Raw genomic sequence first — 26,719 nt, forward strand, 5'->3', positions numbered from 1 at the left:
TAGCTGATTATTTATTCATTAATTGTTTTTGGTAGGTTTTCCTAAAATTACATAAGATGTACAATCCCTGTCTCAAACTTACTGTAAAGGGTTGCATGTGAGAGATACTGAATACAGTGCTTCATTGGGTTGAAGATGTTATGAGAGAAGAGTAGAAAATTTAAGAACTCCTTGTCTGCAAAAATGTTAATGACTTTTAAAAGGATTGTAAAGCAAGGAAAAGTTGCCATCAAAAGTTGCCATCCCCCCTCATCGATCAGACGAGGGGGAACGGTCTCAAGCTGCGCCAGGGGAGGTTTAGATTGGACGTAAGGAAGAAGTTCTTCACCGAAAGGGTTATCACGCACTGGAACAGGCTGCCCAGGGAGGTGGTGGAGTCACCATCCCTGGATGTGTTTAAGAGACGGGTGGATGAGGTGCTGAGAGATATGGTTTAGTGGCGGACAGATCTGGTTGGACTGGATGATCTCTAAGGTCTTTTCCAACCCAGTGATTCTATGATTTTTGTATGAGTGCATTTATGTGATTTTATGTTATTTTCACATCCAAGCACATGAAAGAGTTGTAAATCAACAGAAAAGACTAGTTTGTTGGCTTGGATAGGTGTTTGGTAGATAATAACACTTTTCATTAATTGAGCATTTGTTTTCCTGTCACGTTTGAGCCATTCCACTTTCTAGTAATTTCCTCTTCAATGTTGTAGGTACTTCGAAGCCATGCAGCTGAACTTCCGACAGCGTCTGCATGTTGAACAGATATTCGACTTGGAGAATGGAGAGTATCTGTGTCCACTTTGCAAATCTCTCTGCAATACTGTGATTCCTGTTGTTCCATTGCAGGCTCAAAAAATAAACAGGTAAGCAAAACATGGCAAATACTGAGCTGATGTGTTTTGATCTAAATGTGTCCTCTGTTTTTAAAGATATGGTGATTCTTTGAGTGTTAAATTAAAACCTGCTTTCTATTTCTGTTTTCAGTGAGGATGCAGAGGCAGTAGCTCAAATTTTGTCCCTGGCTAAGTGGCTGGAAATTATCATAGTCAGGATATCAGGCTACAGTGTGAAAAATGCTAAAGGTTTGTTATCTTAATTTTGAAGCTATTCTGTGAGGTATCTAATATGCCAGTACATACTTTAATTAATACCAACAGAACACTTCAAATAAAAACTACATTTATTTGATACAAGACAGTATCAAATAAAGCTGTGGATAAAGTAATTTCTGTTAATTTTTTTCGGTCTTTCCTGCAGAAGAAAATTATGAACAATTGGAGAAGATAGCCACCAACTAACACTCAGAGTTAATTAAACTTTTGTATTGACTGTGATGATGTAAAAAAAAGAAAGAGTAAATTAAAAGGGCCAAAATAAAAATATGTATGAGTGTTTATGAAACGGAAGCTACAGAGAATCAACATATTCCTTACACTCTTGTAATGCAGGGAAGTTCTTTTTACTTACCAGCAAAGCACTACTTCTAATCCTCTTATTTTTGGGAATAGAAGAATGTGTTACTTAAGGAGGAGGGTTACAAGACAGTCTGGCTGGTGAGGTCTGTTTACAGTTCTTTTCAAATCAGTTTAAACTAAAAAGAAGTCTCACTTCTATTTGAGTGCTGTAAAAACTGTAACAACTTCTTTCTTTTTTTAAATGTGTATCTACTTTTTTTTTTTCCCTAGAAGGAGACAAACAAAATCTTCCAGCTTTCACCAACAAGGGAATGGTAAACTCTACTTTGGAATTCCATTCCATCCTTAGTTTTGGAGTTCAGTCCTCGTAAGTGTTACTGGACATGCTCTGTGCATTGTTAATCCTCCCTAAAATAACCTAGGTATACTTCAGGATTTCTGTTGAAGGAAAGACATGAGACTTGTTTGGTCTGAATATGAGCTTGCATGTACTTTTCCTTAAGCATTCATTGAATATCAGATCCATACAGAGCTAGATCGACCTCTTGGTCAGATCCAGCCCAGTACTTCTTATGTTCTTAGTACAAAGCTAGGAGTCTGGAATCTTCTAACCCACAATTCCAGGGATTTGGGTCACTTCCTGTGTCTCTAGGCAAGTTATTTCATGTCTGTCTGCCTTAATTTTCCTGCTATATGTCTGTTTCAAGGACAGATTTCACTTGGTTTTGGATGCAGTAGTGTAATATAGATTACTCAGAGGAATAGGGCTGTGTTGCCTTTCTATTCCCGTGGGCGAAAGGGTTCTTCCACAGAAGCAGGATGAGTGGATAGATACTGTTCAAGTGTACTCAGCTGCCTGTCTGCTTTTTAGATCATGCTGTAAGTACTCTACTTCTGCTACTTCTGACTGACATCATGGTTATGCGAGGTACTTGTACATGTCTGCTATTTGTAAAAATGTCATCGGGAAGTTGAATCAAATACTTTCTTCATAACCGATCTTCAAGGGAAAGATTTGCACTTAAACAATGTTGTGTTTAAGTATGAGCTTGGCTAACACCAAACTTGGTGGTATGATTGTTTTGGTTGTAGGGGTTTGGAGAATTAATATGAATGTTGTATATTTCTGTTACAAAGTTCTGTGAGTGACTTTGAAAAAGCCCGAGCCATTAGAACTGTACGTGTTTTCTGCCTAGGTGCTTTTCTGCATATAACTGCACTTAGATAAACTCACCCAGTGACAGCTGAAGGGAGATGAAATGCTAAAAAATGTGTATTAAAACACATTTGAAATGTCTTTCTTCCCATTTTTAGTGCCTTATGAGATGAGATATATTTACACTTACGATTACACTTGCTTATGTGCATTTGCATTTTTCATTGTATTTTACTTTGATATAAATGTTTGCATTTTTTAATGCAAATTATAACACGGTATACAGATATAGACTCCTTCCAGCCTGGCAGCTCTTAATTTCTCAGTTTCTGGGGCATGTTATGTCAAGGTACTTGTTTACTACTGAAAACTAATAATGTTTTACTCCTCTGTACAGACAAAGGCCTTTTGTATTCAATAATTCTTTCATAAATAACCTGAACTTTGGTAATGATTGATTAATTGATAAGTAGTAAGGACTATTAATAATTCAGACTGAAATTGTCTGGCTTGCTTTTGCAGAGTTAAATATTCAAGCAGTATCAAGGAGATGCTTATTCTCTTTGCCACCACCATTTATAGAGTTGGGCTAAAAGTTGCTCCAAATGAAGCTGACTACCGGATTCCTGTGATGACCTGGAGCACATGTGCTTTTACCATCCAGTGCATAGGTAAAGCACAACATGGTTTTATTCCTCCTTGTGTCTTGAAAATATTACAGTTGTTTGATTGTAGCATTTTATACAGTCTGCTTGTGTAAATAATAACACTTCTACATAAATAAGAGCAATATGTAATAGTATACATTGTATATGATTTGTAATTACATATATAGTAATAGAATGATAGTCTGTAATCCAGTATAAATAGTAGGATGTTTTTCTTAGATGATAGTCTATAAAATAAACTGAGTTTGACAGTGCCAACACTGAGTGTGATCTGAGAGAGCAGGGAGTGTTCATGTTCCTACAAGGAAGCTGTGAGGGGACTTTTTGCAAGGGCCTGTAGTGACAGGACAAGGGGTAACGGGTTTAAGCTGAAAGTGGAGAGATTTAGATTGGATATCAGGAAGAAGTTCTTCATTGCAGAGGGTGGTGAGGCACTGGAACAGGTTGCCCAGAGAAGCTGCGGATGCCCCATCCCTGGAAGTGTTCAAGGCCAGGCTGGATGAGGCTTTGAGCAACCTGGTCTAGTGGAAGGTGTCCCTGCCCATGGCAGGGGGTTGGAACTAGATGGTCTTGAAGGTCCCTTCCAACCCAAAACATTCTATGATTCCACACTACTAATTGTAACATTAAGCATGCTTAATGAGTATCTTCAGGCTGCCAATGATCAGCAGGCATCTCCTACACAGCTAAACATCTAACAGCTATGAATGGTGCTCCCTTTGTCATTACTTCGTTTTGTCTCTGTTCTCAAAGAATTCTCATGGAATTTGTAGAAGAAATATGGTCTTTCCTATTCTGAAATTGCTAAGCAGATACCTATTAGAGAAAAAAACCCCAACTCTTGAACATTCGGTGACATGAACCTGTTTGGAAGGCAAACTAATTACCATAAAAATGGTTGAATTTTTGGGGATAAGGTCCCTGTTTAGCAGTCAGTCTCATTTCATTTCTGTACTTTGTACACAAGGCAGTTTGTCTAATAAACAGGAAGCTGCAAATACATCTGTAGTGGCTTCCCGGCAGGGAGAGGAGTGAGAGCTAAGTCAGAAATGCATGCTGAAAGAACTGAGCATGTGACTGTACATCTCCATAAATGTGAGTTGCCAAGTATGCCATTTTTTCCTTCATGAAGTGTTGAGGTACAAGTGCAGTCTGCTTTAAATCTATAGTTGACTTGACCCAACTGGAGTATCAAGAGTTCAGAAGGTTTTTAGGAGGATTGGGAATATGCTGATAAGGCAGGAATAGTCATGAAAACTGACTGTATCTTTTTAGTGTTGGATTTTATCAGAGTTTCCAAATGGGTCAGGAGAGGACTGGAAGGCACATGGCTCTGGAAACATTAATGCACTTAGTACTCTGCAGATATTTTAGATACCAAATGAAAACAAAGACCTTGGTGGCTGTCAGGGATGAGTTTGCCAGCAAGTGTACAAATGCAGTAGCTGTTCTCACAGATGTGATGTCGAAGGCATATATCAGGAGTAGGACATTCAGATGCCTTAACAGGCCAAAATTATGAAACCAGAGGGATCAGTGTGATAGTGTGACCTATCCTAGGCCATGCCACTTCCTTGGATTCGTTTTTGTTTACAAATAGAGCAGACTTCCATGAAATTGTAAAGCAAGCTGGTTTTGAATCTGGTCATGGCGTGCATTATTAAAAACCATTCAGTTCAGACCAATATGTATGGAAGTGCTAAGTTAAAACACGCTAGTTTTTTATTAGAGGTGGTTTAAGGGAAAAAACACCACAACCAGCACTTCCCCCCCCCCCCCCACACCAAAAAAAATCCAAACCCGACCAACCAGATACCCACAAACAAATGACCAAAAATGTCCCAACTAATAAAAACCCACAAAAGCAACAAAACAAATTCCAAGATCTTGAAGTGTACTGATTTGTCTCTGAAAAGCAACTGCAGCACAAAAGCGTTTGAATTGGTATCTTTTTACTTAATTGAGTTGATTTGATTTCTTATTTTAATAGCTTGTTTTCTCTTCAGTGACCCCTCAGAACCAATGCCTTCAGGGAGGAAAGGCTGGGAATTTTGTTTTCAAAATATTTTTGTTAAACTCCAGTCAAATGCAGTAGTGCAAATCTGAGGGTAAGGTGCTTCTTTAGCCTCCCTGTAAACATACCTTGATGTTTTTTGAGCATTGTATAACGGTAACTGAAAATGCAACTAAATCCATAGAATGTCTTATCATTCATATGACGCAGCGTTCCTCTAGATCCCTAGTCAGCCAGATCTGAAAGCCAAATGCTACAGCCATTTTATCTGGGGAACATTCAGTACCACTTAAGGTAGATTTTTCAAGAGAATTCTCTTCCTAATAAAGTTGAGCTTTAAAAAGAAGTATGTATACTAAGAATAAATTAATCCTGGAATAAGTGTTTTCTAACAGAAATATTATGTTAGTTCCTGTAAAACAAAGCAACTTAATTTTTTTCTGTGTTTAATTTTAAGAAAATCTCTTGGAAACGGAGGGAAAGCCTTTATTTGGATCTCTACAAAATAGACAGGTACAAGCAAGATATGTAATAAATTTTAAACAAAAAATTGTGTGTGTATATATAAAACACACAAACATAAAAACCTTACTGTGAAACTGTTAACATCAAGATCATTCTCTGTTGAGGAATAGCTCTAAAAATGTTTAGATCGGTAACATAATGAGCATTTTGGAAGAATAATGTTTCTACTTATACATGGAAGTTCCTATTAAATTCACTTATGAGTGTTTTCTCTTTGTAGAGGTAGATATGTTTTTACAGCTTTATATCACTCTTACTTCTTTCCTCTTCAACTGTCCAACCATTTTCTCTTGCACTGTAGCACAGTGGCCTTAAAGCATTAGTGCAGTTTGCAGCTGCTCAGAGGACAACATCACCACAGGTCCTGATTCAGAAACATCTGATTCGTCTTTTAGGAGGTACTGTATTCCTTTTCTTTACTACCTTTTGTGTTGCAGGAATTTCTGTTGCAGCATGGCACACACAGATCAGTAGAGCACAGAAGCAAACGTTAGACTACTGACAGCAGTGCCAACTTCAGTTTCTCTGATGTTGCCTGAAATCATGGAGTATTGCTTGAACTTAAGTAATCAATAATTCTGTTAACCCAGCCCTGTATCACTGAAGTCCTCAAAAATCCTCTATCCCAGATTACCTAGGGCTGGAGATAGTCAGATCTGGAACATTTACAGATGGTTATTTCTGGCAGTGTTGAAAATTACTCAAATTCTGTGCTAAACAGCTGTTCTTGTCTCTTGATTTTGAGACTTCATCTTTCTAGTACTTTCAGAAGACGGCTTTCAGCCTAGCTGAAGATATTTTTGTCTCGGGGAGAGCTAGTTTGAGGCACACAGCTGTCCTCTGTGTTTCTTACTGATTAGGTTAGCATGGTGGCCTTTGTGAATCCCATTCTTTGACTTGCCTTCCATTCAATAGGAATCTTAGGTGTGATTGAGGCTTTTGTTTTGCGCTAGGCTGTGAGGCATCTAGTGTTGAAGTGCCTAAACACATTCGTGGATTTCGCCCTTAACACTGTGTCTGCTTTATTAGAGCTGGAGAAGTAAATCAAAGATTTTTATCTCAGAATTTTGAAGATACAGTCATTGAAATTGTGAGCTGGTTGGGCATTGCGAAGTGGCTAAACAGATGCACAATCAATTAAGTGGTAAACAGTTATTTAAATACATACTTTCTTAGTTCAGAGACTTGGGACATTTTTTGATGAAAACACAGAAATGATAGAAGCTTTAAAGTCAGATTCTGATATTGCAGTTCAATCCAAAGGAAGAAAATATATATGAAAAGCGTAACTGATAGTATCTTTCTTTTGTAGTTCTTCTACCAAACTTTAAAGCAGAAGACACTCCATCCCTCTTAGAAGTAGATATGTTCCACATTTTGGTAAGCAGGTTCATTTTATTCTTCAAATTAACACTTTTTTTTCTTTTTGAGCATGGATTTTGGTGTGCTTCACCCTGTAGATAGTCATAGAATCATAGAATCATAGAATGGTTGGGGTTGGAAGGGACCTTAAAGATCATCTAGTTCCACCCCCCCTGCCATGGGCTGGGACACCTTCCACTAGACCAGTTTGCTCAAAGCCACATCCAGCCTGGCCTTGAACACTTCCAGGGATGGGGCATCCACAGCTTCTCTGGGCAACCTGTGCCAGTGCCTCACCACCCTCTCTGTGAAGAATTTCTTCCTGATATCTAATCTCAACCTCCCTGTTTTCAATTTGTACCCATTACCCCTTGTCCTATCACTACAGGCTCTTGTAAAAAGTCCTCTCCCAGCACCCTTGTAGGCCCCCTTCAGATACTGGAAAGCTGCAATGAGGTAGTAGTAGTATGTAGTCCTACATTATCTGTTCACTTGCAGGAGTCAGACGATTATACATGAGCACTGCATGCAAGCAAATGATTCCCTGTGGCTGCTATATAGGCGTGTTTACTCTTAGTTCTGCTGTTCTTCTAGCTTTCAAATCTTTGCTGCCTCACCCTTACTAAGTATTATGATTGCAATCTCAGTCATATTCTACCACCTCCATTGCTGTCAAACCTCAAAAAAAAAACCAGGAAATGCACCCACTCAGCTTGTTTCCCTCGCTTTCCCTCTGTCTCAGTAGGCCTCTCACACCTCCTCATTCCTTCACGTTCACTCTCATTACCTTCTTTACTCTACTTAGCCTCTTCTTTCTTATTACAAGTCTGACTTACAGTCTTTTCTACTGTTAAAAAACCTCAACAAAACCTAACAACAAAAAAGCCAACAAAACCCAAACAGAAAAACCCCCAAACCCAACAAAAGAAAACCTGGTTTGCCCTAGTTGCCTTTCTGACTAATGCTTGGTGTTGCTTCTCACTTTTTTCCATGTGCTTTGTCTTATGTTAAAAACCAAAAGTTAATCTTTCTAAGAACTGGCCAAGCTTTCTTGGTGTATCTCTAAACTGGCAATTGCAAGGGAACTGTATCTGAGTTTCCTACATCCTGAAGGGGCACCAGTGGTTAATATTCTCCAGAGAGTTTTTGCTACACTTGGTGAATTAAAACTAGCAAGATAAACGTATTTAAATTGACTACAGAAATGAAATAGAAATGCTTAGTGAGAATGTAATTTCTATTACCCATATAGCTATTACTAAATTTCTTTAATATTTGCTTCTTCCTTTTCACTCTAGGTGGGAGTTGTGTTATCCTTTCCATCTCTGTACTGGGAGGATGCTGTAGACTTGCAACCCTCGTCAATTAGTTCAGCCTATAACCACCTCTACCTCTTCCATCTGACAACACTGGCACACATGACACAAATCGTCGTCTCTTCAGCAACAGGTAGAGGTGTGTTTTGGGTGGATTACTCTGGCATTTTACACAATTTCTTAGAAATAATGCATGAACACCGTTAATGTCTTCTGGGTATGAACATCAGAAATTACAGTGGTAGGTAGTCATAACTTTTTCTGGTAAGAAAAATAAATAGCACTGCATTGTTTTCAGAGCATTTTGTTATATCCCTTCTGTGTACCTAGCCGAAGAATACAAAATAATTACTGACGTACCAGTACTTGCTCGAGGCAGTCATTCCAGCGTGGTGCCTTTCCCCTCTTCACTCCTTGTAGGAGAAGCAAAACTCTGCCCAGCAGCAGTATTCTGAGCTCTACAGTGGCAGTTTGTATGGATTTCAGAAACGAACTTTTCTTTACCTTTCAACCTAGTAAATACCCAGAGTTGAAATATGGAATCCTATAAACTGATAGGAGACAATTTCACTTTTCTTTGCATTTCACAGTACTGTTAAAAACTGTCAGTAACCTACAGGCTTCCTAGGTACTACTTTCCTTTTTCTTCAGCATGATGGGAATTTAAAAAAATATCATAGAATGGTTTGGGTTGGAGGGGACCTTAAAGACCATCTAGTTCCACCCCCCCTGCCATGGGCAGGGACCCCTTCCACTAGACCAGGTTGCTCAAAGCCTCGTCCAGCCTGGCCTGGAACACTTCCAGGGATGGGGCATCCACAGCTTCTCTGGGCAACCTGTTCCAGTGCCTCACCACCCTCTCTGTGAAGAATTTCTTCCTGATATCTAATCTAAACCTCCCTGTTTTCAATTTGTACCCATTACCCCTTGTCCTATCACTACAGGCCCTTGTAAAAAGTCCTCTCCCAGCACCCTTGTAGCCCCTTCAGATACTGGAAAGCTGCAATGAGGTCGCCCCGGAGCCTTCTCTTCTCCAGGCTGAACAAGCCCAACTCTCTCAGCCTGTCCCCATAGCAGAGGGGCTCCAGCCCTCTGATCATCTTCATGGCCTCCTCTGGACTTGCTCCAACTGGTCTGCATCCTTTTTTACGTTGAGGGTTCCACAGCTGGTCGCAGCACTGCTGGAGGGGTCTCACCAGAGCAGAGTACAGGGGCAGAATCCCCTCCCTCGACCTGCTGGCCACACTTTTCCTGATACAGCCCAGGTAGACAATAACTTCAAAAGTTCAAGGTAAAGAAGCAGTTCTTCTGTGAGGATGAGCAACGAGGCAGTAATCCTGATTCTTCTTCATAGCAAGCTGCTTTGGGAGGGCGTTTGTTAGGTTAAACCCAGCAAAATAGAAGTTGAGGAAAAATAAAGTGGTAATATTTCTGTAATGCAATAAAAAAAAAAAAGAGCTCGGTATATGGGAAACAAAGAAGTGGGTGTGTCACAATTGCAGTGCATTTCCAGTGGGAATCATCTCTCTTTCTGTGCAGAATCCCCTACTGCCCGATCACCTGACAGCAGTGAGGAGGCATGCTCTGCGCAGGCGTTCTGTAGAGAGGTTTGCCAGTACACCAGTGGGTAAGTAGCGGTTCTGTTTCAGCATTGCATTTTCCTAGGAAGATGGCAATCCACAGGGATTGACTTGAGGAAAACAGGAAAAAACAGTATCCATTTTGCATGGGGATTTAGCGCAGTGCCTTGGGCTTTCTTACCATATTCCTGAACACTGAAAAAATTAATCTGGTGAAAGGAACACTTTTTCAAGTGGCTACTTTTTGTGGACGACAGAGTAAATTCTTAGTCTAAGGATAAAAACCTGCCTATATGCTTTCTGGAAAGAAATACAGCCACTAACTATACTCGTTATTTTTCTTTGCCTTGGTTGTTTAGTAGATCTCAGTAATAGCTGGAAGACAGAAAAAATGCAATGGTTCTGGTATAAAAGGGGAAGGCGTGTGAAGCTAAACATAGTTGCCTATTTGCTTGAACATTAGTGCCCATCTCTTCAGACTTTTTGGATGGATGTTGCTATTGCTACAGACTCTTTAGTACAAAGGTGTCCGTGTGTGAAATAAACTAGAAAATAGGGATGAACCCTCTACAAATTCTGTTTTATCTTCACCAAGGCTAGATGCAAAGATTTGTTTCTCAAGGACTGACAGTGCTAGTCACTTGACTTAAAAGTTTTAAGTCCAAATTTCTAAATATTTAAAATGTGGTATTTAAATGATAGGAGCAATTTTTCTGGGCGTGAGTTTAGAATCATAGGAGCTGTTAATCTTGGAAAATCAGGTCACTGTAGTGAGATGCCTAGGGGCAGAATTAAATGCCAAAGTTTAGGCAACGCAGCTCTGAAACTTCTAGTGGTTTAATTCCTGTGTATACATTGTTGTCTTCTACCTCTGACCTACCTGTGCTTTAGCAGCACAGCCTGCATAATGATTCTGCAGTGGTGTGCGCTGTTACAATACAGCTTTACAGGTTGTTCCTCAGCAGGTCCTGGGCAACTTTCGTGTGAACGTCCAGCTCACATATATGTGAGTTTAACTAAGTTTTCAAATTTTTAGAAACCAGGGACACTGTAAGTTAAATTTACTATGAAATGTAAACTGAATGCTCATATTGCACAAACTACAAGAATAATTACTGAGTATCACTCCAGTATTTTTTGTCAAAAATGGGATTAGTAGAGCTTTATTTTAAACAATGAGTGTTACTGTTGTGACTTCTGTAATGAAGTGTGAAGTATTGATTTTTTAAATTATGTTGCTTTTGTTGTTCCTGAAGAGTATTTATGTTTGTTTGTTGGTTTTCTCATTTTTGAATCACCAACTGAATGACAAACTTCTACCATTTCAAAAAACTGCTGACTTTCAGTAATAACCAACTGGTAGGAGAATCAGTTGCTCTGTGTGCGATGCTGTACCGCACAGTTGAAATCGGATTATCCTGGTTTACCTAGAAATGGCCAGCTACGGAGCAACTGTTTGTTTGCCATGGTTCTGAAAAACATAAGTTGAGATAATTTGAAGGCTTAATGTGTTCTGCATAAACTCAGTACTCAGTCCTTAGGCAAAGGGGAAGTTGGAAGTTAGTTGCCGGTGGCTGTGTTTGGGGTGCATTAATGTTGCTTCTGCACAGCTGCTGCTCTACCCATGTGAAGGATTTGCACTGTGAATGACTGCAGCCATTTTCCATTTGTGTATTACAGTTGCTTTAGTCAAGATACTCCAGGCTGGTTTGTGTGGGATTGTGTTAAAAAAGGCATCATGCCTTACCTTCGTTGTGCTGCTTTATTTTTTCATTATTTGCTGGGAGTTTCTCCACCCGAGGAACTGTTACAAGGTAAATATGAGAAAGCAAATGTATCTCTATATTGACTTTGTTTACTGTTTTCTTGGAAGAATGGAATTTTTAAATGTTCACAGTAACTTAATAGTTAGTGTATTAAAATAAGACTTGGAAAGAAAAGGAAGTGATAAATTGTACAGGAAGGGTCAGGCCTGAGAAGCTGAGTTGTCTCTGCTTTCTTTGCCTGGAAAAAGAGTTACTTCTGAGTGTGTGTAAATATGTGAGTTATCCATGATGTTTGATACTAAGTATTTGTCGATACAAAGGTTTGGGGATTTAAGGATAATTCTAGGTGCTTAGGTTACATCACCGGAGAAATAACCTGGGATTTATTTAAAAAAAACCCAACAAACCAATCAGAAAACACCCCAAAACCACCCACAAAAACCCCAAACCCAAAAAATCACCAAAGCAAACCTTTTTATGCAGTTGCTAATGTTGGTAAATGCTAAAGACATAGGGATTCAGCAAAGCAGAGGCAAGTAATAAAGAAATAAAGCACATTAGAAAGCTTAAACCTCTTCCTTAAAGCATGCTAATGCATTACAGATACTAAACCCCCGAATAAGTATTTTGTCTTCCATCAAAATGCAGTGCAACACAGTCATCAACCTTTGGAAAGGAGAACCAAAACTGCTATGAACAACCAAGACAAAACGTGGCATCTGAAATTGATTTATATAAACCGGGAACTAAGTTTGAGTTTGATTAGGATACACGAGTCAAACTCTGCACTTTGGGATATGCTGTTGTCCTTACCATTAGCCTGGAACTTTGATTCTGTAGGGAGGAGTATTCCTGGTGAATCAGCAATGCCATTTTCTGTAGCAGAGCCAATAAATGACCACCCAGCAAACCCAAATTAGCCCAACTTCATGTAATGTGTTAGCACTGACGTGGTTATAGCAAAATTTAATAGCACTGCAGGCCAAAAGGGTAGGGAAAAGTTAAAATGTAAGTACAGAAACCTGCTGCATTCACGTGTGCTATGTGTTATGCAGTAACATGGGTTTTATGCAAGGAATTCCGTTATTACAGTGACTTACGCATGAATTAAAAATTACTCAATAATCTATGGCAAATTTGTTAAATGTAAAGCAGGTCCTTAGCTAATGCAGATGATTATAGCTGTGATTAAGTCAGTGGAATTACATCCCACTGTACTAGCTAGGAGCTGTGCTGGAGCTGTAAGACATGTATTATTCAATGGAATAGGGATCAGGAGAGCTCTAGTTTTGAGTGAATTATTCAGCAGTGCTGAAACACTTTAACAGTTGTTCATGATTTTCTTTCGCAGGTTCTGAAGAAGGGCAATTCAAGGCACTTTGTAGTTACCTCTCTCTACCTACCAATTTGTTCCTGCTCTTCCAGGAATATTGGGACACAGTAAATCCACTGCTTCAAAGGTACTGATTGGGACTGGGCAGGCCACGTTTTTCTGTTGTGATGGCCCTAGGGGAATTCTGGATGAAATTTGTTAATAAATGAGCTCAAATTCATATTAGAGTTCTAAACATTTGTTTGGAATGCACAGGTATATCTCTTAAAGCACTCCAGAGACATAAAAAATTCTGTATCTTATAGTAATAAAATTAAACAGTTAGAGTTTAAGGGGCTAGTGCTTGCAGACCTACGTGAAAACTTTCACACAGAAAGAAGTTAACATGAACCTCTGCTTGCGTGGTGTGCCACTGGCTGTTCGTTGGCCTTCTTTTAATCTGTCTACAGCAGAAGTGGCCACAAGGTAGGACATGAGAATATGGAAAATGATGTAGCTGGCGGGGTGAGGCTTTGTACTGTTTTGTCTCTGGGTTGCCAGAACAGACCGATGAATGCTGTAGTTACCTTATAGTTAGAAGGTACAATTTGAGTGATAAGTACATTGCAGTCTAGCAGTAAAGAAATAATTGGTAAAACTCTCCAGTGAAAAACACAAGTTAAAATAAGCAGTCACACACACACACACACACACGCCCCAACTCTGAGAATAATCCTGCATCATTGTGTTGGAGGATGTCTCCTTGTAGTTAATGCGGCTGTTTGAGCACTTGGTTGCATTAATTGTTATTCCGGATTCTTAGCAGAATTCTCTGGCTCATGGTATCTTTTTTCTGGGTTTGTATTACCTCTGTTCTGTTTTGTTGTCTAGATTTCTTCAGTTTAGGGACATTTTGTTGTTGACCCCAACTTACAGCCCATATAGCTGACCGAAGCAATTCCCTACATAGAATTTTACTATGATTAATTGCATTTGTAGTATATATAATTACTTATAAATGAATAGCATTTTCACAAGTAAATTATGTAATAAGTTGGTTTTATCTGTTCCTACATGTTTGCTCAGAGACATAACGGTGCTTATAAGCGAGCATAGAGGTCAGGTGCTTGTGAACATTAGAAAAGGATCCCTCGAGGCAGGGATAATAAATCCATTGTAGTGCTCCCAGTCAAAACCAGAGGTTTCAAGCAGGAGGCTACATATTTTCTGTAATAGTAACACTTGTCAAATCCTCATGCACGTTCCCGTATGTTTGCTGAAAGAATCTTTTTTTCAGAAGACTAAATTTGATGATTGAGAAATGTGTTAAATGAAGCTTACTGGATTGACCATCTGCTACACTTCTCTCTCCCTTCTTTTTGTAGAAATAACTTTAAAAGATACCTTAGACATACCAATTCCTCTGCGTGGTAACCTGTCGGTGTCTGCCATTGTTTTGGCAGACACATTTGGCCATTCAGAGCAGGCATACAATATGTTACAAAGCATCGTAAAATAACCTTTGGGTGATGGTTACTAAATGAAAGCAATAACTGTTTCCCCAATAGAGTGTAGCATATTTTCATACGCTGTGGCTCTCAGCAGATATATTCCAGGAGGAGCTGTGTATTGTAGCCCAGTTTGGGAACTTGAATATGTCTGAAGGCTGCTTGCATTTTTAAAGTCTGCGCTTTCACGTGCGTGTTGGTAATTTTAAGTGGTGTTGTTTTTCACAGAGGTTTTTCTCTTGTATACAAGCTTAAATTCTTTTCTTGAAGCAGAACTGTAAAGGACAGCTGTTCCACCTCGTGGAGTTTTAGCTAGAGCTATCAAGGCTTTACCTGTGCTCTGTGTTGGCTTACTGGCTTTGTTTAGTGATCCCAAATGTATCTTGTTCTCAAACAATGTCACCTGCAAACAAACGTTTGTTTGAAATAGGTGGTGTACTGACCCAGTGGTATTAAGTTGTCTGAAGGGGAAGAGCATTGCAATAAGGTAAGTTTGGATTTTTTTGTGGTTATTGTTGGTTTCCACTGGTTTTGACTTAAAACTGTTGAAGGAACAAAGTGCTTGTTGTGGGTGAGTTAGAGTGCTTGTATTTTCTTCTTCCGCCTCTACTACCAAAAGTGCATTTCTCTTCAAATGGTTGTTATCCCTCCTGCTGTGCCCCTTCATTGAGAATGTACAACATTGCTAGACAAGTTATCTAGCTTACTCTAGGAAAAACCAAAAGCTACCTGGAAGGTGAAATGCCTTCACATAGGTAGGTTACGTACGAAATTGAATTTCGTCACCGTTGCTGGCATGCAGAAATGCTGAAGCTCACATGTGGAGCCTCTCACTTGGGCTTGTAGGACTGAAGAACTGCTCTGAAACTGCAGAAGTTTGCAGACAGGACTGAAAGCTTAGCAGGCATGTATAGCTGTCCGTTCTGTTCTTTGCTGCGATCTTTACTGTTCTTACAGTAGCTCTTCTTCACTTACCCAGGTATCTTCGGAAAAGAAATAGTTTAATAGAGCTTCCTGAAGACTATAGCTGCCTTCTGAACCAAGCCTCTCAGTTTAGGTAAGATGTGACATATTTAATTGTCGTCCTATGTTTTTTGTTGCTTTTAGTCACTCTTATGTTCTTGCAGATGCTGGAACTGGTGTTACAGCCACATGCAAAACTTACATTGCAGAAGTGAAGGCACTGTTTTGGTTATACTGGCCAATTCTAACGCACTTTCATTTCAAATCAAACACGACAGCTTACTGCAAGAAGTCACTTGTGTTTGATAGGATAGCACGTACAATTATTAGAGCTTCGTCTGCTGGTCGTTTTTCACCAGTGCAGTGTGAGCTGGGTTTGGCCACAAGCCTCCACATTATTTTTGCACTGGACACAACAAGCCTGACAGGTTGGCACTGTTCTGTGCCAGGAGGAGTGAGTCATAGGGTAATTTGGGTTAGAAGGGACTTCAGCAGACCATCTAGTCCAACCTCCTGCTCAAAGCAGATACCTTGCAGATAAAATATGATGTGATTGGCAGATACTTGAAATATGATTAGAACATTGTATGTCTTAGGTTTTTGTCTGTCTGTGGCTTGGGCTTTCGTTTAGGTTTTTTTGTTGTTGTTTTTTAAGGAAAATTATCCGTAGTTAACATTTCTTGTAAGGTTGTAATTCTTGCAGTAACTTTCTGGTTACGCTTCTTCTAGATGCCCGCGGTCTTCTGATGATGAACAAAAACATCCAGTATTGTGTTTATTCTGTGGGGCTATGTTGTGTTCCCAGAATACTTGCTGCCAGGAACTGGTGAATGGGGAGGAGCTGGGAGCCTGTACTTCTCATGCTCTTCAATGTGGAGCTGGAGTCTGTATGTTTCTCAAGTAAGTAGCTAGCCAGAATTTCATGTGTTAGAGAGTAAAAGGAAATATTTGAAGGTCAAAATTCACAGCATTGTCCAAGCACTTGATTTTTTTTTTTTTTTTTTTGGTCTTTGTTGGGTTGGCCCTGTCTTGCAGCGGGCCCCCCCAAGCTGCTCTGTCACGGCCCTCCTCAGCTGGGCAGGGGGGAGACAATATAAGGAAAGGCTCGTGGGTCGTGATAAGGACAGGGAGGGATCGCTCACCAGTTACTCTTTCGGGCAAAACTGACTCTAATTTGAGAAAATTGATTTATTGCCAATCAGATCTTAAGTCAAAAGATCAAGTCACCTTTCCCCCCGCCCATCCCTTCTTTCTGGGCTCAACTTCACTCCCAATTTCTCACCTTCTCCCCCCAAGCAGCACAGGGGGACAAGGAAAGGGAGGGGGGCTGTGGTCAGTTCATTGCATGTTTCTGCCACTCCTTCCTTAGAGGGAGGACACTTCACACTCTGCCCCTGCTCCAGCATGGGGTCCCTCCCACGGGAGACAGTCTTCCATGGACTTCTTCCCACGGGCTGCAGTTCTTCACGAACTGCTCCAGTGTGGGTCCCTGTCTTTCAGGAGCAGCCTGCTCCAGCGTGGGCTTACCCCAGAGTCAGGGGCTCCTTCAGGCACAGCCTGGGCTCCATCATGAGGTCCCCCCCAGGTTGCACAGGTGTCTCTGCTCCCCTGTGACCCTCCATGCCTGCAGGGGCACAGCCTGCCCTCTCACTACGGGCTGCAGGGGAACCTCTGTTCAGGCCCACCTCCTCCCTGCCTTCCTGCACTGACCTGTATGTCTGCCTGGTTGTCTCCCTCACACCCCGCTCCTCTCTCTGCTGCAGCCCCTTGTCAAACATGTGATCCCAAAGGCACTACCAGCATCACTGATGGGCTCAGCCTTGGCCAGTGTTGGGTCTGTCTTGGAGCCGGCTGGCATTGGCGCTGTCAGAGGGGAGGCTTCCAGGAGTTTCTCATTGAAGCCACCCCTGTATCCCCCACCCCCAGGCCTTGCTACCAAAACCTTGCCATACAAACCCAGTACATTGTCTGAGACGAAACATTGCTTTGACTTAAAATTGCAGGTATATAGCTAGTTGAAGTTGTCTTGTATTTTAAATGTAGCTATTTTTTTCCTTAAGAATCAGGGAATGCAAAGTTGTCCTCATTGAAGGTAAGACAAGGGGCTGCTTATATCCTGCTCCCTACTTGGATGAATATGGAGAAACAGATCCAGGTCTGAAGTAAGTAAATGTTTGACTTTCTTCCTCCATTTCCATGTCAGTATTGCTCACTTTCTTAGACCCATTAGACAACGTGTTCTTCCTGCTAGCATGCACAGCACTCCAATCTGTGTCTTGGCCTGGTGAGCTCCTTTAACTTCAGATTCCTGACAGTCACGAATGGGTCATTCATAATGGAGAACTATACTTTTTTTGGTACTGTTAAACTTTCTTACTTTTCTCAAGAACACTTGGTACACTTTTCCTCAGGAACGTGCAACCACTGCCATTGCTGACACGTCTTCTTGGAAGCGGCAGTCGGTGCCTGTCGCACGTAGGATTTTCTTTAATTTCCAAGTAGGCTTGTTGGAACTGGTGTTCATACCGGTGTTTAATGTTTTCTGGCTGTTGTTAAGAGTGTCAATGCTGGCTGTTAAGGGACCAGTTTTCCCGTTGCTTTTCTGCTGTGCTTACTGCGTCTTCTCCTTGTTTTTTCTTCTGTGAAGAAGAGGCAACCCCCTCCACTTATGTCGGGAGCGTTACCGGAAGCTCCATTTGCTGTGGCAGCAACACTGCATCATAGAGGAGATCGCCAGGAGCCAAGAAACGAATCAGATCTTCTTTGGATTCAACTGGCAACTGCTCTGAGTCTCTTGCTTTTTAGTGAAAACTCTTACCTTTGGCAGTGCTTTGGAAGAGGAAAGGAGGTAGCAGTAAATAATCTACTCTCAAGTGGATTCTGTAGTTCAGACACAATTGATGGTTTCTCTAGGTTGGATGTATTACTGGTGCATTGAAGCAGAATCTCACATCATATGTTTTGCTCTTTTTATTTTCCCCAAAAAAGGAAAACCACATTACAGAACTATTACTATACGTTCAGGTCCAGATGTATTACCACCCTTTTGGAGGAGTTGCAATTGTGTCACGTTTTGACCAAGGACAGCTTCCCAAATGCTGTGCTTCAGGGCACGTACCACGTTTCTGCCTCCTCCATGCCTTGAGAATATACCTAAATGGTGTTGCCATGGAAAAGCCTCCTTTACTTTCTTCCTGGGTTCTCTTCCCAAGCTACCTGAGGCTTTTAAATAGGTCAAGATCTGTGGCATAATACTGGAGTGGAAGTGGTGCCAGGCCTTTAGGAATCTGCGGCCACAGGTACAGCAAACGAAGTTGTGCAGAAAAAGCCTGCATTCAGCTATATCCTGGGATTTAATTAAGAGTTTTCATTAATGAACTCTTTAAAGGCGAAGTGTGGGATAGAAAGTGCATGGGGGAATTACCATCTTGCTTGTTGCATCAAAAAATAAAGTCTGTGCTTTTTGCATTGCCAGAAGTGCACTTTATCTAATGAATCTGCCCTCTATGAATGTTGTGTACCCTCAGGCTGCACCGTCTGGCTAGGTTGGGGTTAGTTTGACTTCTTGGACCGTTTGTCTTCTGAGATTTTCCCCAGGAACCAAATGTGAAAATACTGTTAGGTAGTTGTAGAGTAGCTCTGCAGGTTACACAAGAGCCAGAGACTTCAGTAAAGTAGATGATCTTCAAAGCTATCTCTGGACTAAAGTCAAGGCCCCAGAGCAGCAAGTTTTAGAAGCAGAAATAAGTTTGCCCATGCTGGAGGTATGTTCCACTCTTCATCCTCTGTCACTATTGTTTGGAGCCCTGCCTGCCTAAATGTCTTTGAGGGGGGGCATGCCCAGTGCTAGTTAGAGCAGAAAAGGGCAAAAAAAGGTGTCTTAAGTCTTTCTCTTTGCCCTTCTGTAGTTCATAGGGCATTGTGATTGAACTCTCTCTCAGTGATACGTGATTGTGGTTCAGTTCTAAATGTTTGTTGTTCTGTTTTCTGAATTCCAGGCAAAATGTACATTAGAGAATTTGTCACGTAACGGGTAAAAACGCTTTCCCGGGAAATCCCCATTTCTGTGTGAAAGTTTGAAGTTGCCAGTACTCTGAATTTCCCCACCCCTTTGCTAGTTGGATGCTCCTGTGGCATTTTAATAAGGCTTGCAAGGGGAGGTTCAAATGAACGTGTCAGAGTGTGGGTTTGTATGTTGGGTTTTTTTCTTGTTACTGATTGTATGAGAGATAGTAGAATCACAAATAGTTATTTAGATTTAAATATCACTGTTCTCCTAGCTTTTTAAAGTTTTTAGAGTACCTATGAGTGCACTGAACACCGTAACTCACCTAAAAATGGAATACCATCAACTCAAATATTGTTCTGATTTCAAAAGCTTTTTTATAACGTTTGCTGTAATGCTTCCCCTGGCATATAAATAGTTGGCTTTGCTTTATTTTTCAGGCATTCTGTTTCTTGCAATTAAGTCCATTGTCCTTATTTTGATTCTTCAAGATTTTAAACCCGAATGTGAAACTCTTCAAAAAGACAAACATTAATTCTGTTAGTCTTCTCTAAAATGTGTTTGAAACGCATACCAACTTTAGAGTACCAGATGTCACGAACCCTCATATGCACCAGTGATTCCCAAAGTCATCCAAACACTTCTTACCAACAAAAAAGTTGGATTAAGATTAGGAAACATATGGCTCATGGGTACCCAACCTGCACTCACTCACTGTTTCCCTCTGATATTTACCTATTCGTTTATCAGAACCTTTCCGTTACCTTGCACTTCACCGATACAGAGGTTCCGTGATCAAACCTGCCGTGAGGTCACTTCATTTTGTTCTCTGTCTGAACTGCAGCGGATAAAGATGGGAGCTGGGCTGAGACGGTGAGCTGGCGTTGAAAGCTCTAGAAATCTCTTGGTCGCTGAAGAAGTGGGAGAGGAAAGCTGCCTCTTTCTGTACATTGGCACCTGCTAATTCAGCGAATGGGCTCCCACATCAGTCACTGGCGAGCGTGGTCATCCTACATTTCATAAATTACTATGCAGCTTTGTTCACTGTGAGTATAATCTGTATTTAGTGATCGCAAGATGCTTGTGCCACTGATTTCTGTTCCATCCAAGCTGACAGAAGAAGTCATTTGATAATGCACATATTGGTATCTTTAATTGCAAAAATGTAAATTTGAAACTTGTATAATGTTCTTGTGCTTTTGAAATAAAATATGTTGTATATGTATATTTAAAAAAAGGAAATAAAGTAACTTCTCATAGATGATTCAGTTTTCATTTGGAGACACTTGGACGCTTTGCGGTTCATTTTACAAGCGAAACGTCGGTGTGGAAAAGGGGAATGGAATGGCCAGTAAATGGTTGGTAAACAACACCAGTTATCCGTGTCATCACTGTACCAGTTAGGAATGGTGCCACACTTCTTATTTGAAGAAATACTCTACTTGAGACTTGTCCTAGTGTTCTACAGATGCAGATTCCTGTCGTAAACGAAGTCTTAAGTACAGAATTTAGTATTCAGATGTCCTTAAGCTGAGTAGTTGGGTGATTTTGCTTTTGTAGCTTCTCAAAGAAGAACTGGCTGCACTGTCTGTCAGATACTTGACCCTCTAGGAAGAGGAACTTCGTGGTGTTGGGCTAACGTGCTGTGTGATACAGCCAGAGGAATCGTTTACATAGAAAGGGCCAGCAGTTCCTGCCCCTTTTTGTGTTACAGCTGCTGGCTGTCGGCGCTTCCTTGCTGCTTTGGCGTAGCTTCGGGCCCTGTTGAGCTTTGACTTTGGGTGTTAATGGTGTTGCTGCTCTTCGCTTACTCTTCATGCAGCAAATGGATTTTTAAGAACCAATTCCTGGAAAGGGAAAAGGTGGAGGTAGGTAAAGTCTACTAGCAATAATGTTCTAGAGAACATGTTCGTTGGGGGCGGGGTGGGGAAGGAGAAAAGCCCCAGCACCCTTTCTTGTGTAGTAAGAATCTCAAGGTGCAGTGTACAAATGTACAGAGTTACATAGAGGAGGATGTTGGCCATCGTGTGCTTTCCTTTATGGTTGAAATCCTCTTTATTTTCTAGACAATCTCCTTGGGTAGTTTCTGGTGTAAACGAGTCAGATTTGTGATACAATGTCTTAGTTTGGTACTTAGATTCCTTCAACCCATTACTTGACAGAATCTTCAAAGATACTTTCTTAAAAATGAAAGTTTTTTCATTCTGTGGCACAATCTCTTTTATTTGTGTTTGTCTCTGTTTTGCAGGTAGGCTAGATTTGGGGGTTGATACAGAAAGCAAAGGCTTAATAATGAGAATCCACTCCTACAAGTCTCTCAAACCCAGTTATTTCTAATCTCAGCCACATTTCTCTGAACTTAGATTCAGTGTGGTACATGAAAGAGGAAGGAAAGGAAGGAAGTGTGCATGGAAGGAGAGCAGGCAGAGATCAAAGGGATTATGTACTGTTTCACGTGATGGGCAGGAAGAGGAGACCAGGTAGGAAGTTAAACATGAAACGTTAGAACTGGACCCGAGTTTTCTTTTCATTTCTCTGTGGCTGGGGTTCACGAGGTCGGCGTCAAAAGTACAGTTTGTACCCTTTAATGACAGGTTGTCAAACAACTTGGAATCCACCAGGCTGAATTTTAGGAGGTTTCTCGGCTTTGTGCTTGAGTGAATGAGCCTCGGTGAACTGTTGTGAAGCAGGTGGTGGGGACTGCGGAGGTCGTGATTGTTCCAAGCCCTTGCTATGTTGGTGAAGATCTGTGGTTAGTCTCTTTCAGCAGAATGCAGAACTGTACATCTCCTCCTCCTGATAGTGCATGGAATGTAGGATTGGCCTCATTGGGTGTAAGTATTGAGACAGTCTAATGCTTGGAGAGAGGTAATCCCAACGTACCGGAGTCTCTCCTTGAAGGTTATCCTGAACATACCAAGGCAGCCTGAGGAATAATCCACTTGAGATGATAAAAGTTCTCTGATCTTCTTTCATCCCATTTTCCTTGCTGGGGATCGTGCCGACCTGTATTACAAGTGGCAAAACCAGTGTGTCTCCATCTCACGATGCTGCAGGTGATTCAGGAACACTTATTTTCTCTATTCAGACTTAGAACTTCACTGTGCCATTCTGTTTACGTACTCCAGGCAGTCAGCCTCAGTTAACTGACACATGGGAGCAGGCGAAGATCATCCGTTTCAGTGATGATCTCCTCATAGGCAAGGACTCCACTGGCATTCTGTGAGCTTCACGCCTTTATGGCTCTTGGCTGAACGCAGAGCGCGGCACGCGGAGCCTAGAGGGCTGCCTGGTGGGAGAGCAATACAAGGCACATGGGTACCAAAAGATTCGTATGATTTTGAATACCATCGGTCTTGTGTGGTAGGTTGTATGTGATGTAAAAAAAAAAAGACCCGTTTGCAGAAGGGAGGTTTCTAGCTTCTGAGGAAATGTGCTGGGTTTAATTTGTGTTTTTAATATAAAACAAACTCTAAATGTGCTGTACTTATTTCTTAATAATTATTTTTTCTTCATGAGCAGAGTAGAGCAAGCCTGTTCAGTGGTAAGCGGAAAGCTCCGAGGATCTGCAGGAACTCCCGTAGTGCCTTCACCAGAAACTGAGCATCAACATGTTTCAGGGTTTTTTTTTTTCATGAAGAACTTCATAAAGAAGGTGATTTTATGCACAGGTGAGTTCCTCCCTCTGTTGGCTGCTGTTGCACAAACGTATTGTTATTAATTCTACCTGGATTAAGCATTAATAACAAATAGGATAAGAAGAGTCCCCCAGATCGTATTTATTTCTGTATCTGAGCAGATGCTCCGGCTTAAAGGCTTGGCTGGCTAATGCCATCCGTGTCTATAAATTACAGAGAATTAAACGTGGAGTCTGTGCTGCTGAGTTCTTCTTGATCCAGTGGCTGTAATGCTGAACACTCTAGGAAACCTGGACTATTGTGGCACGTGCTGTAAAGCAAGCGGGATACGTAGGGTGTGCTCCCACTGTCTGGGGAAATGAGTGCTCATAAAGCGCCGATGAGAGCTTTTCTTGAGAGAAGTAAATTTTATCCTGATTACTGTGAAATGAGCTGTCGTTTTATAGAATCACAGGCTGGTTTGGGCTGGAAGGGACCTTAAAGCCCATCTAGTTCCAACCCCCCTGCCATGGGCAGGGACACCTTCCACTAGACCAGGTTGCTCAAAGCCTCATCCAGTCTGGCCTTGAACACTTCCAGGGATGGGGCATCCACAGCTTCTCTGGGCAACCTGTTCCAGTGCCTCCCCACCCACCCGGGGAAGAATTTCCTCCTGATGTCCAATCTAAATCTCTCCACTTTCAGCTTAAACCCGTTACCCCTTGTCCTGTCACTACAGGCCCTTGTCCCACCTCACCTTCCTTGTCGGCCCTTTTTGTGCTATACCTGTGTCAGCGGGGACTCCGGCTGCCTGTACAGGGTAGAAATGAACAATGTAATGACTGGGTAACCACTGGCAATAGCCAGGACGATGTCTGTTCCCCGGTAAATGTGTGCTGAGACCCGGTTCGTTTCACAAGTGGCCATGTTGCGGCGAGTTTTGGCAGTTGGCTGAGAGGCAAAGGTTAACTTGCCAAATATTAACTAGTCCTTGGTAGTAAAATGTGCTGACTTCATACGAAAGTAAATGAGCTGGGAGGGTCAGGGAAGATGTGTAGCTGGGCAGTTACACCTCTGTTCTTCATGCTGGTGTCTTAGGGCAACTACTGCGTGAAGTTTCCGTCTCTACGGAGACGCTCAGGCTGGGTGGTCGTTCTAATTCACTCTTCCTTCCAAGTCTTTCAGAGCAGATTTGTGACAAATCCATCATACAAGGACCTCGACTAGAGAGTTACCAAAAGAGTGGGCTCATGGGTCTTAGAATTCTGCAACCTAAATAGTTGACCTAGGGAGATTTTTACATGGTGCAAAATGTCAGGTTTTGTCAGCTTCTACAGTTAAATGTATCTTGTCATTAGGAAACATTTTCCAAAACACAGGTTTGGATTTCCTGTTTTTTCTTTTTTTCTTAATTATGCTCTTACTTCCTGTTTTAGAACCATTTTCATCATGCTGCACCATTCTTCGATTTCTTTTTTTTATTTTTTAAAGCATTTTATTTTTGAAATTCGCATGCTCTTAGTCCTCTTGATTCGATTTGTCTTAATTAAACAAATCTGCAAAAATAATTTCTGGATTCCCCTGAGTTATTTCTGATTATCTTCCACCTTTTGGGTGTTGAGCAATCTAGAACTGTTTTTCCAAATGGAGGTGGATCAAAATAGTGTTGAGGAAGCGCTTGCTGTTGACTGACACACGTGGCACTTGGCATACTCCTCTGAACCCCCCCACCCCGTGGCATTTTTTTGAAGATTACATTCTGCTGCCAAGTCTGATTGATTTGCAGTATGTGACTGTCTTCCTCCTTGATCTCTCAAGGTGCTACTACTTTGTGTTCATTCTCTTCCCGTCAGGATCTGCTAATTCTCGTGCTGCTGGTAAGGCTCAGGACACTGTTTGTGCTCGGTGTTCTGTGAAACCGCCACCACAAGACGGTGAGGCATAAGCTGTATTTTTGGCTTTCAGAAGCGGTTGAAGGGATTACGCAGCAGTTGAGCATAATTTCACGCTGGACAAAGTGATTGAAACGACAAAGGGAAGCAGGCCCAACGGTAAATGCAGCGCAGAGGGAAGAGTCAACATAGTTCTTTGTGAAGGGAAGTCTCAGCTTAACAAATCCAGTTCTTTGAAGGAGTTAATGAATGCGATGAGGATGTTGAGCCAGTCAGCAATAATGTAGATTTCCAAAAACTTTAAATAGTGTCCACCAACTAAATCCTAGGATTAGAAGAAGCTGTCCTGAGATAAAAAGGAAGATCTGGTTCAGCAACGAAGTGAAAAAGTAAATAGTGTATTTTCACAATGGAAGAAGCTTAACACCTGAGACCTACGGGAATCCAGTGATCTGAAAAAAGGAATTACTAAGTGGCAAATTCTGCCCACGATACAAAGACATTCCATAAAAAAAGGTTATTTTGAATGTTTTCAGGAGGCTGTTACAAAACTTAGTGGCTGGATAATAGCAGAAGATTCCGTTCTGGTAAACAAAAATTAATGTAGCTGTGCAAAACCTAACACCACGTAATGGAATAGACTATTTCAGTTGGAAGGAACCTACAATGATCATTGAGTCCAACTGCCTGAGCAATTCAGGGCTGACCAAAAGTTGAAGCACGTTGTTACAGGCATTGACCAAATGCCTCTTGAACGCTGACAGGTTTGGCGCATCGACCACCTCTCTAGGAAGCCCATTCCAATGCTTCACCACCCCCCTGGTAAAGAAATGCTTCCTAATGTGCAGTCTGAACTGCCCCCAGTGCAGCTTTGAACCGTTCCCACGTGTGCCATTGCTGGAACCCAGGGAGAAGAGATCAGCACCTCCCTCTCCACATCCCCTCCTCAGGAAGCTGTAGAGAGTGATGAGGTCACCCCTCAGCCGCCTTCTCCCCAAACTAGACAAGCCCAAAGTCCTTAGCCACTCCTCACAGGACATTCCTTCCAGCCCTTCCATCAGCACTGCTGTCCTCCTCTGGACGCATTCAAGGACCATCCTTAAATCGAGGGGCCCAGCCCTGCACACAGTGCTCAAGGCGAGGCTGCACCAATGCTGAATACAGTGGGGTGATCCCCTCTGTTGCCTGGCTGGTCCTGCTGTGTGTGATGCACCCCAGGATGCGGTTTTCCCTCTTGGCTGCCAGGGCACGCTGTTGACTGCTGTTGAGCCTGCTGCCAACCAGCACCCCCAGGTACATTCATATCAAAGATTTTCTTAGTATTTGCATGGATAGTTCTGTGAAAATGTTACCTCAGTGCTCCGAAGCAGTCAAAAGAACATGCAATGGTAGGAATTCTTAGGAAGAGAAAGGTCAGAAGACCTATTTAGTTCATGTTGTTTTCAGCTCTGCACAGTGAAACGTGAAGTGGAAAAGAGTGATGAAAATCATGGAGGGTGTGAAACAACTTACATAGTAGAAAAGGTTAAACACAAACTTCTTCACCTTGGGAAGATAGGACCAGGAGAGTCATAATAGAGGATTGTAAAATCGGAATGACATGGGATCAGCTACGTCTTACAGCAG

General features: G+C 41.6%; 1 protein-coding gene across 1 annotated transcript; it reads left to right on the forward strand.

Annotated features, from left to right (window-relative positions):
* Positions 1 to 703: 703 nt before the first annotated feature.
* On the forward strand, positions 704 to 18,641 carry LOC104509073 (E3 ubiquitin-protein ligase UBR1-like; the record flags this gene model as incomplete). The annotated part of the gene is made up of 9 exons (XM_010150892.1): positions 704 to 856; positions 978 to 1,075; positions 1,679 to 1,775; positions 3,087 to 3,235; positions 13,147 to 13,255; positions 15,595 to 15,672; positions 16,308 to 16,478; positions 17,639 to 17,740; positions 18,226 to 18,641. Coding segments are annotated over 9 exons (1,099 nt in total), but the record flags the coding sequence as incomplete, so codon positions are not given.
* Positions 18,642 to 26,719: the final 8,078 nt, after the last annotated feature.

This window comes from Eurypyga helias, unplaced genomic scaffold, assembly GCF_000690775.1.
Source record: "Eurypyga helias isolate BGI_N326 unplaced genomic scaffold, ASM69077v1 scaffold744, whole genome shotgun sequence".
Taxonomy (NCBI): domain Eukaryota; kingdom Metazoa; phylum Chordata; class Aves; order Eurypygiformes; family Eurypygidae; genus Eurypyga; species Eurypyga helias.